This window comes from Pundamilia nyererei, unplaced genomic scaffold (genome assembly GCF_000239375.1).
Source record: "Pundamilia nyererei isolate P.nyererei 1_Seehausen unplaced genomic scaffold, PunNye1.0 scaffold00007, whole genome shotgun sequence".
Taxonomy (NCBI): Eukaryota; Metazoa; Chordata; class Actinopteri; order Cichliformes; family Cichlidae; genus Pundamilia; species Pundamilia nyererei.
Window position 1 is genome coordinate 7,645,813 of NW_005187408.1, and position 11,990 is coordinate 7,657,802.

General features: G+C 40.3%; 1 protein-coding gene across 4 annotated transcripts in view; it reads right to left on the minus strand.

The window, feature by feature from the left end:
* esyt2b (extended synaptotagmin-like protein 2b) overlaps window positions 1-11,990 on the minus strand; it is a 37,787-nt gene that overhangs the window by 19,543 nt on the left and 6,254 nt on the right. For all 4 annotated transcript variants that reach the window (XM_005722787.1, XM_005722786.1, XM_005722788.1 and 1 more), the window contains exons 2-7: window positions 10,269-10,310; window positions 9,622-9,756; window positions 9,314-9,390; window positions 8,846-8,918; window positions 6,496-6,585; window positions 1,966-2,021 (exon numbers count right to left, since the gene is read on the minus strand). In XM_005722787.1, the coding sequence (XP_005722844.1) occupies window positions 1,966-2,021; window positions 6,496-6,585; window positions 8,846-8,918; window positions 9,314-9,390; window positions 9,622-9,756; window positions 10,269-10,310 (473 nt within the window). The remainder of the gene's footprint in view (window positions 1-1,965; window positions 2,022-6,495; window positions 6,586-8,845; window positions 8,919-9,313; window positions 9,391-9,621; window positions 9,757-10,268; window positions 10,311-11,990) is intronic.

Below are 11,990 nucleotides of genomic sequence, written 5' to 3' on the forward strand. Positions count from 1 at the left end.
AGACTCTACAAATATTCATGGTCCCCAGAGTAAGACTTTAATGACTTTAATGATCAGTGACTTTCCCTCCACAATGAGGTTGAAATTTGGAGTAATGTGCCAGCAGCTACTGGATAGATCGACACAGTAATTGTCACAGACGTTAACTGCAAATCACTTCAGAGATCACCAGAAGTTTATACTACTCTATACTGTGACCGCAAAACAACTGACTGTGTATTAATGATGGATGGATACTGTGTTTGATTACAACCCACAGTGAAGTCTCAAACTGTCTCGAGTTGTCTTGGTGTTTTGAAAATGGACGATCTGACCGAGAAACCTTTAATGACAACGTTGGCATCGCAAGAGCACCAAATTGAATATTTCCTTTCAAATACAAGTTGAGATATGAGATGAGTTCAGGATCAAAAAATAAGGTCAGAAAACAAAAATAAACAAGGACAATATTACCCACCTTTGAAAAATGAAGCTCTCATGGAAATGCCTTAGACCTCCATTCTATCTGAACACCACCAGATGCAATACTTGTGGTTACAAAAAGACTTCCAGTCTTATAGAAATCTATGGGTATCACTTTGGGAATCACTGCACTAGCAACCTGTAAACTCTCAGTTATGCCTGCTGTTAATGATATCCCAGGTTATCCTTTTTCCCCCCTCTAACTGGGAGCATAATTTATGAGGCTAGCACTGTGTTGTATTAAATTATACTTGAGGGTACAGATGAAGGGAGCAAAGCTAATCACATTTCCATTAGCCTCAGCTTTGTTTTGTGCTAATACAAAACATTAAGAAGTTGATTATGGTTAATACTGACTCCACTAAACAACAACATGTTATCACAGCTACTAGTATGATTAATGACAGTCTTAATATTATTAACAAGGTTTAAAAGAGGCCCACTGGGCAAGTCTTCAAGTGGACGGCTGACGCTGCGTGCGCTGTAGCTGTGATTTGGACCACGAAGACCCAGCTAACCCCTCACCCACATCAACACCCAGACTAACACGCCCACGTCTAGGCACACAAGCTCTGTGGATCCATTTCACCCCCACAGAGAACTCAACAGAAGAGAGTCCACTGAGCTCTGCCTGTGTCAACATGTCTGTCAGCGTCAGGGGGGCGTTCAACAGGCAGCTGAAATCCCAGAAAACTACATTCAATATTGCATCTGTCAGCTTCTTTTTCAGCTGTAAAAAAAAAAAAAGTACCACTCAAGATGGCAGCGTGTAATTGCGTCGGGCTGTTAGCAGCTCTTAATCAGCTCTCATTTATTTTCTGCTCAGCCCACACAACAACTCGAGGGAAAAAGACACTTAATACAAACAAAACAAAACGGGTGAGGATAAGGAAAACGGCGGAGACAAACACCACTGAGCCGGCCTGTTTTATCCCAGTACGAGCATTAAACTGTTGTGTTAATCCTGTTTTTCGTGATGTGTGTGCAAACAGACATGCTGCATCGTTTCACTTGATCTCATTGTTTGCTTCCAAATGTTTGAAAGAGATATGTTTATCTAAATCAGCTCAGTCTAGCAAAACTCTGCGATAAACTACAGCAGTAACGAGGACAGGAACACCCGAGGCTTCGTGCACGTAAGGAAACCTCATTAGTGGAAAATACTTTCTCTACAGCTGGTGAGATTTAGCTTTCCAGAAACTGGACAATAAGACAATATTGTCTTTAAATATAACAGTGGAGACAGATACTACTGTATGCATAATACTTTTGGTTTCATCAATGCTGAAGATATTAATAAATTAAATGCGAATGAAACTCTGAAAATTAAGCTTTTTTTTTTTAACATAAAATGTGTTTAAAAGAGAAAAACAAAACCCTGAAATTATACAGCAAACATCTAGGCACGTGTTAACTTCACTTAAACTAGAAGTCCTCAAATCCTTTAAAATCTAAGCTTTGTTTCTTGAGGGAAAAGAAAAGTTGAAGTTTGAATTGACTTACTTGAGCCCAGGAATATCCAGTATATTGGAGAGGCCGGTCCAGTTTATGTCCACAAGCTGAAAAGGAAGTAAAAATGAGAGCGTGGCCATGGGTTAGACGGTAAGAATAGAAAGTGTGAATGACTTTAAATGGAGTCAGAACACTTGATGTTATTGTTTCCTGCTCCTCTATTATGCTGCAACACTGCACTGGTTATTTAGGATGGCGTCACACTGCTACTTAAAGTATAAAACAAACATTTCCTGTCATATATTAAAGCTAATTGTTTTTACCTTTTAGTTTTCAATTTGGGGTCCACTGACCTGTAAGTGTTTAAATGCATGCACTGTGTGCACAATTAGTTTATGAGTCACAACGGAAGCACAGAAAGCAGTGATCCTTGAATGGGAATGAATACAAAAGCACCTGCTTCCTGAAAGATTTATTAAAGCAGCAGCATCTGTCTGGGGTCTTGTTAGTTTACAGAATAATGAGGCTGGAAACACTGCACCTTCCAGTTTTGTGCACTGTGAAAATCTAGCAGCAGGTCAAATCTTGATGAGGTGCCGCAGTCAAAGTAAATCAAAGAGACCTGAGACGGAGGCATATCCTGCTCCGCTCAGTGGGCTTTGATCAGCTCTTTCCTCCAAGCTCAGGGACATGTTTTTTTCTAATGAGCCTTTCCCACCCTACTTTTTTGTCCAACCTGCTCACACTGCAGCAGATGCACGGAGCTCTGCAGGGACGAGGAAAGCACTGCAGGGCTGTAAATGATGTAGGGGATGGTGTGGAAGGACACACCTATCCCTCCCTGCATATTGTGTTTAAAGAGTCATCAAGAGACTGTTGATGTATATATGAATAACAAAACTGTTGATAAGGGCACTGTCTTTAATCTAAGTGAAACGATTAAATGATAAAATAATATCTGCTTTGAAAAGCTTCTCAAGTGGGAGTATTTCCTGTTTTCCTCCTCTTCGTACATTATCATTTTAATGCCTTTGGGGTGTAAGACTATTGAAAAGTGAGAAAACTGCACAGAATAAGCCAGTTTTCTTGAGCTGCTCTTACACTCGCAGTGCAACCCTGAACTCTTCTAACACTACCCAGCAGAGCAGTATGCGAAAACACAGTAAATAGAAGCATTGTGGATTGGACAAAAAAAAAGATTTTAACCATGTGAGACAATGTAAGACAAGAGCAGGTAACCTCAACAGGTGTCATGTGTTCTGCATGCTCATGCATCATCCAGCTATGGAAGAGGATTAGGACCACCGAAAAAAAAAAGTGGGTACGTCTTTTTTTTCTTCTTTTCCAGAATTCTGAGATTAAAATTCTGAGATTAATCTCCCAATTCTGAGATTAGGTCAGGTCTGAGAAAAAAGTCAGAACTCTGCTTAAAAAAAAAGTCAGAACTCTGAGAAAAAATAATTCTGAGAAAAAAAATTAGAATTCTGACTTGAAATTCAGAATTCTGAGAAAAAAGTCAGAAATCTTAGAAAAAAATTAGAATTCTGACTTTAATCCCAGAATTCTGAGAAAAAATAATTCTGGAAAAAAAAGACTGAATTCTGACTTGAATTTCAGAATATTGAGAAAAAAGTCAGAATTCTGTAAAGGAAGAAAAAAAAGACATGCCCATTTTTTTCCCAGTGGCCCTAATCCTCATCCATATCCAACTGGACCTCCTTGCTGAAACCAAATATATATTTTGCAAAGTCAATCTAAAGCAAACCCTCTCCTTATATATGCTACATGTGGTAAAAGAGCAACTGCAGACAATGTCAGGACTCGATTTTACAGCTTTTTTAAAAAAAATTTTTATCAGGGTTCGATGGATGGGCTGGGTTTGGTTGCCCGCCCCCTTTTCTCTATTTACAGGTGAAGCTGCTGCTCTGCTCGGGTTTGGCATCACTGCTCGACCCTGAAGACGAGTTGTTCTGATGCAGCTATTCTTCACACACCTCTGGGATTAAGCAGACAGACAATGAGTATATCTGGGTGGATTGGTGGACTGGTGCCACAGTTCCTCACCTGTTCGCCACTGCCTCTATCCTTGCCTAGAATCTCCCTTGGAAACCTGTCTATTCGAACCGTTACTCCTCTCTGGGCTGGGACGTCACCAGCAACGCTCTGTTGCATTTATGCGCTGAGCCCTGCACAGGAAGGACTCTGGCGCTTTGCCTGTGCCACCTCGCAACCTCTGGAAAATCCCCTAAATCTGCTCAGTAAGTCCAATTTAAGTTTAATCATGACACTTTCAAGCTTCCAAAAGTGCTCCTCTAATGTCTGTCCTGGAGACATGATAAGAGAGAGAGTGACTCTCAAAGACACCTGAATAGAGATTTATGTGAGTAACTGCTTCTCAACCTGTTTGCCTTTTTTTGCAATGAAGTCTACGCATGCATTTGTTGCATCTCAGTGACCATCAGAATTACACTTATGGATCCCTCCTGTTTTCCTTAGACACTACCAAAGGTGTTACCAAGATGGCTGATTGCTTCTAGAAGGACTTTATCTGCATGCTCAATATAGAGCTAAAATCATGTAATGTTCAGCTCAGCCTAAACTCTGAAGATTGACATAAAACAGGAAGTATGGCATCGTTACTCACAGGTCAAAAAACACCTGTCACCACCACTGTGTGCCTTGATTTTTTTAAGCCTATAATTAATCTTCTCAGCATCAACTTTTCTTATATTTGACGAGGCTAGGCTCCTATGGTTCAGATTTTTTTTACAGAAGTTTCTGCAAAGTGCCTTTTTAGCTTGCTTGACAGCATTTTGGCATTAGCTAACTCCTCCAGAAGCTGAACAAATGTCAGCGGCTGAAGGTCGCCGACATCTCTGATCTAGCTCAAGCCATGAGACAGGTAGTATTCTCAGTAGTTTTTTCCTTAGTAGATGCTTTTTTTTAGTTGGTTTGGTGTGGGTTTTTTTCTCATCAGTGACCAGATTTACCTCCTCACTTTGTGTCTGGGCTATCTAATGTGCAATAATACATATATTTAAATCCCAGCTGTTCTTTTCATGGAGTGAAATAATAACACTGTAGATATAAAATCACACGGAGCAGCAGGATTTGGCTCAAGGCACATCATTTGAAAACCACTGCATAAACTGACTGAAAATCGGATCTGCCAGCACATTCAATCAATGTAACTCTATTGCTTGTCTTTGTGTGTGTAGTGCAAACATCTCACACACATCTACTAATTAGTACTTACAAGAATTCATAGCAATAATAACAGTGTTTGCGATTCAGTCAGATCCTTCACTGCTTCATCGTTCATTCATTACATAAAAGTATAAAACTGTCATCTGAGTTGGAGTAGATGAATATCTTCTGCCTCACTGCAGAATGTGGTGCATCTTTTTATTTAGGCTGTGCTGAGTTGCATCAGTGCAATCACACCGTCCAGACATGGCCAAGACCTCTTATGGTCTAGAAATGTGTCTGTTATGTTTGGCACCCAGCCTCAGATCTTGTATAACACAAAGGGGCAAAAGAACATGACTTACTTGAAGTCCAGAGAACACAATGTTAATATGTCAATGTCAATAATTTGCTTTATTAATTCTTTTTCTTTTTCCTCCAGGAACCCAATGTGATGTTGCTGGTGTAGGAGCTGAAAGACGACTAAAGCACCTAAATGCATGTGTGGATATCTTTGCATGTGGGGAATTTACTGAGTGGAAGCTGCTTCTTCCTTCAGTCTCCAACAGTAATGTCTCCACCTTGAGCTTTAGTTCAGTGCCTGGGGTAAAAAAAAAAATATGCCAAAGTAGGTCTGGCTTGATCTGCAGCTATTTAAAGCACCGCTACAGCTCCACTGGGCCCTCGCATTTGATATAAATCGGTCAAACGTTTTTAAGCTGTGCAGCAGTGGCTCTGACTAGGGGTTGAACCAGGAGAATAATGGAGCCTCAACTGGAAAATAATCGATGCGTAAGCAACTGGAAATGTAAATGCAAATCATGTGAACACTGCTTGCACCGCAAGAGCACAAACAATGTCCGACGGTAAGCACAGTGAAGTAAAAGAGACTGAAATTACGCTGGAAATTAATGCTGCAAATAATAAGAAACACATCCTACTGTGATCCAGTCGTGACTTTGACTCAAATGACCCTTTTTAGCTTTAATCTATGTCCATTGTATCTGCATTAAAAGGCAAGGGAATAAGTAAAGCACAAAAACAAGATGCTTTATGAGGTGAAATGTTAGGCATAGGAAGAACGGTGAAATACTCAGAGGAGCATTTTAAATATTCAGGACAGCAGGATAATCATGCCAACCTTGGCCAGTGTAGTATTATTATATGTAATAACACAAAGTTGTCATTCTTTCTGAATGTCAATTGAGAGTATAACCCTGAATTAGTAATGTGCTGAACTGTGATGCCATCTTGGCTTTGTGGTTAAACAGCCTCCACTCTATTCATGCTGCATTTCATCAAACTGCAGTGTCATTATAACCTCAGCTGCTCCTCCGTTAAGTTAGTCTGACTGATAAAGTTACTCAGTTCAACATTATTAGCTTATGCACTTACTGGCTTCTTCAAGAAGAACAAAGACAGAGCTCCGACGAGAGGTATATCACCCAGCAACGGCTCCATCACCACTCTCAACACACCGTGGATCTATGGAAACATAAGAGGAACAACACGTTGATATCCACAAACACAAACAGAAAGCTACAGGGAACTCACACCCTGCTGACCCCTGACATTCGTCAGCAGCAGTGCCGCTGGAGCTCTAGCGCATGACAGGTTGGAAACTCTATCGCTGCCTGACTTCACACCTGCCCTGTGTGATCCTCCACCTTCTTCAAAACATATTATGACAATTATGGGGATTATGGTCTAGTGCTTTAGATGTATCATGTGGAACACCACACAGCTGCTCTAATCCTGCAGAATGGGAACAAAGGAGGTTTGAATTCTAGCGCCAGTATATTTGTTGTGGAGTTATATTCCTTTTTTGGAGGAATGACAGTCAGAAAATGTTGTCCGAATGGAAAGTGAATCACGCCAGTAAATCCGATACTAATGACTAAAGCCCCTGTGAAACTAAAAACCAATAGTACTCTTGTTTTTGTGTTTGCTGGCAGTTCTTTAGACTTAAATGTATTTCTCTATTTCCTCTCTCGCTCTGTTAACTGTGAGATTGAATCAGCTCCTTAGAACATAAAACTTACACAAAGCCAGAACGGTAAAATCAAGTCCTGGAACGTCAAAGAGAACAGGTAGAAAAAGTTAAGCTTCATTTAGGTGCAATAACTTGTGCAAAGATCACACCAAAAGTAAGTGGTGGTGTATTTCACACAGAGCCGTGGCAGTTTCTTGCTGGACTCTGGAGTATTTATAGCAATATTGACAAAACTGTCCAAAGGAATAATAATGGCTTAAAGGCATGGTGACCTAGGCTGCCAGGAGACTGGCAGGGGAAACAACAAAATATGAACATTTAAAATAATGGACCTGCTAAAAAATACTGCAATTTAATACAACACATGATTTATTTGCAGGTTTAATGGGCTATTAGTGTAAAGCAGCAGTGGTTAAAAAGTTTAATCCAACCCATCTAAGCTTAATATGAAGCCAAACCCACCTTTGTAATTTTTGTAATATAATCCAGCTCAAATGTTGACTAATGTATTAGTGGATGATTATAGTCTACAGAGATACAGTATGCCTGGGTTTCATAACAGGGCCAGGGACAGACCTGACGGCACTGGGTCTCCAAGGAGAAGCACAGATTGCCTTTTTTCTGCCTGCTGCTACTCGACAGCAATACACAAAGGGGAGAAAGGAGCAGCAAGAATAACAACAACACACAGACACAAAATACTTCAGAGTAATTGGGCTGTGTAGTCAAAGGCAATCTTCCAAAGCAACATAATTAAGGTTTAGCTGTTTTAGTTTGTTTAAAACTTTGTTTAAGAGACACTTTTTAAAAATAAAGGTCCTCGTGACCAAATCAGAACAAACAGTAAAACTTTTGAAAACACTATTTGTCTGTTCAAAGTCTGAGAATGTCTCCTTTGAATTATGATCTGTGTTTCTCTTGTTGGGATTTGTGATAGCTTCATTTTTTCCCACTGATCTTTCCTTGAGTTTGTTTGGTATGCTGATTGTTTCTTATTATGTCTTGTCTTTGTGGTAGCGCCTGCAGTTTTCTGGATTGCTTTATTTACGTTGTTTTGTTACTGGACTTTGATAAGAAACAATCGGCTTCCATTATAAGTCATTTTCCTTTTTTCCAGCACAACACTAGTAGTTCTCAACATCAGAAACCCCTGATAGGTGTTGATATATATATATGAGAAAAGCAGGATTATTAATCCTGTAATAATAAAAACAACAGCATGGACATTTACTTGACAGCTGAATGACTGGAAACTGGGGAGAAACTGTGGTAATGGTGGTGACACACAGTAAATTCACCAGCTTTTTTCTTTTGGGAGATATACCTGTCATGGCTCTAGGTTTCTGTATGTTATTTGTATGAGTTTTAGTTTCTATTTCATTTTTATTATTTCTTTGTTGTGCATCTAGTGTCCCCAGTGTTTCCCTTTGTCCTCTCTGCCTTGTCTCTTTGGTTGGGTTATCTGTGTTAATCACAGAGACATGAAAACTTCCTGTTTTGATTTGATAGTATTCTGATTTCCCCTGTTTTCCTTCCTCCTGTCTTACCTGCTGTTTTTCCGATTGTCTTCACCTTCACCAGTCTAGTGAAACTGAACACTTAGACCTGACAAGATCACCTCTTACTTGAGTTAACAGCATTTTTGTGCATTGCTTCCTGCTGTGTTTCTGTTTCCAGTGTGCAGTCCTTATTTCTTACCAAGGGAAAGTACCTCTATGAGGATATGAAACAAAAAAAAAGGGATTTCCTCACCTGGATGCTCTTGATGCCAGCTTTGCAGTAGTAGCGTTTGATGTCTACTTCGATCTCAGTGTTGCCAACAAAGCTGGGTGATAAAAAGCAAAAGTATGTCTCGTAAAAATCCTCTATCAGGGTTCCATCACTTTTTAAGACTTTGATTCAGGCCTTTGAAGTTCCAATCCTTTCCAGGAAATGTGAATTTAATGCTGTTTGCTGTGTATGCTATTCCTACACTGGATTCTCGTGTGCACAAAGCAGAAGATATTAACTTGCACAGACCTAAGTGGAAAGAGGCTATTTACATACTGACCTCTGCATGAAAGCAATGTGAGTTTCTTTAGCTGCATTGAAAACAGATACTACAGTTGTTCTCGTGTTGTATTTTTAACAAAAGAGCCAAGCAAGTAGTGTCTATAACTATAATGGCAGGAGAGAACGCTAGACGATAAACATTTTTAGACAATGATCTGGTTGGCTCACCTGATCTGCAGGTCCATAATGATCTGTCGCTTATCCACGTTTTCCGTGTAAACCTTGACCCCGTTGATCCTCAGCGGCTGCAACATAATATAAGGAAGCATTACGGCCACTCCGTCACCCCTCCCAACCCCCACGTGGTTAGCACAAGGTCGACCCCTCTGCAGACCCCCGCACGGAAACTATTTATTCAACGAGAGCATATGTCAGCGACATGCATGCACGTTCGTGTTCTAGCCACGGCGCACCCTCATCAGCTGACCCACGGCACCTGCTGCTAGCAGCTTGTTTTATCACATCGAGATGCTCACTTTGTCTCCCATGTCGAACTTGGTGAAGGAGAAGGTGCTGAGGTGGGCGTTGGACTCCTTCACCGCCGGCTCGATCACGTCGTGGAACAGTTTTTCCACAAACTGGCAGATGTAGGGCCACATCTGTTTCACAGTCTAAGGGGATACAGAAAGAGAGAAATCAAAGAGTTTTGGAACAAATCAAAGAAAAATATTCATTATATGATTATTCTAAAAGGATATAAAAATGTATTTGCTCCAGGACTTTAAACATTGAGGGGTACATCCTTTACAGTAAAATATTCAAAGTGTAGTTCTATTTAAGTCTAGTTCTATTTGTCAAACCCATGCACATCAAGCAAAAAGACTAACACATGAATGTTTTAAATCTCCAGCTTGCTCAGTTTAATGTATACTCGGGAGTGACTCCAAATTTACATCCTGGTTGCTATCATGGGATTCGCAAGGGTTAATGCATTTCACAGCGTTGCAGGAATGGGCCTGCATGTTAAGTCAGATGTGCTGCAGTGTGGCAACAGACAGCGAGAAGAGGAGAGTTAGCAGATGGCAACAGACATCCCATTTCCCACAGTTTTTACAAGGCATGAAAAACGAGGAGGGCTTCACTCAAGCAGGCAAATTCAAGAGGCAGCTGCTCGATTCGTTACCTTGTTCAGCCACTCCACCCGCTCTACATCTGGAAAGTGGACCTGCAATGGAGAAAACAGAACAGATCATCTCCTGGTTGGTTTCAGAAAGCCTTTTAAAGAAAAGACGGAACATGCTGTTTGTTAATAGAGCATAGGCGGATAGACAGATAGCAGGGTTGCCTAAAACTGTCATCCATCCATCCAACTTTTACCCATGTATGCAGTTTCAGGGTTGCTGTGGACCTGGAGCCAAACCCAGCAATCACAGGGCGAGAGGAACCTTCTTGCTTTGAGACGAAAGCGCATCCAAGTGCATAAAATGACCATAATCATAACTAACATGATGTCTGCCCAAAGGCCTAATGACTGGCACCTGAAGCTGTTTCCAGTTGTTGTCTGTTGATGTGTTTTTAAAGTTTTTGGTTTTTTTCGTTTTCCTATATTTAGTTTTTGGATTTAGGAAGTAAAAACCACGCTCAATGTGTGATCTGTCATTTCTAAACCTATCTCATGTTAAAGATGAGAGTCTTCACCCCATGTGCATTATATAACAGCAGCACGTAAATAAAACTAATCAGCCAAACACTTTCGATTACGATTCGTTAACATTTTTGTGAACCCAAGTAGATGTCAGACTTCCTGACGTTAACCATCTTTAGAGCCATGCTGCTATTTCAGCACAGCTAAATTTACCAGTGTAAAAGATTATGGTCTAGATACTTATTTATTATTAATGTTTGCACTGAAGCTAAGAGTAAAGAGCACCCATCTCCTCCAGTAAAAGCTGTTCAAAATATTTGTATCTAATGGCAATTTAGTGGCTGTGGCTAATGTCATATTTAATTTTAAGACCTTTTAGGCTGTAATATCACATCAAACGAGAAGCAATAGCTTGACTATCAGAAATTTAAAATGTTGTTTTTGTGTTTTCAGGCAGTTTAATTGTTTATAACCTCACTACTAAAAGTTTCCAAAGGAGGAGGAGGAGGATGGAGTAACGTGTTCCTAAAGAATGTTTCCATCATATGCCCTTCCCTTTATCATCATGCAGCCATGCTACATTTCTAAACAGACATTTCTAACTAAACTTACACTCACGGCTACGCAGCTGAGGATTGAAATAAATCAAACATGACTGATAGTATTTCCATCCTTCTCTAGTCAAACATTTTACATAATTTGTGGTCTGAGTCTGCTCTGCAGTTTAACTAATCTTACTGAATGACAAACGTAAATCACTGACTTAACAGGAGCTAAAGCAGAAACAAAGTCAATACGATGCATAATGGTGTTCAGCACTGCAGACACCAGCATAATAGAAAACAGATGAACCACGTCCTCTTCATCATTTTAATTTAAGGTGTTTATACCCTAACTTCAACAGAAGCCCTAATTAAGGCTCTTGTGGTGATACATACTGATGGCCACTTCATTAGGTTTACCTTTGAAACTGTTTCTTAATGTAAATATCGAATCTAATCCAATCACATTGCAGCGATTTAATGCATTTAGGCATCCAGACATGGTCAAGGTGACCGGCTGTCTGGGTAAAAATGCCTTGTTGATGTCACAGCTCAGAGGAGAATGGCCAGACTGCTTAGAGCAGATGGGAAGGGGCCGCTTGTTACAACCAACGTATGCAGATGAGCATCTCTGAATGCACAAGATACCGAACCTTGGAAGTAGGGCTGCCACGATTAGTCGACTAGTCACGATTACGTCGACTATCAAAATCGTCGA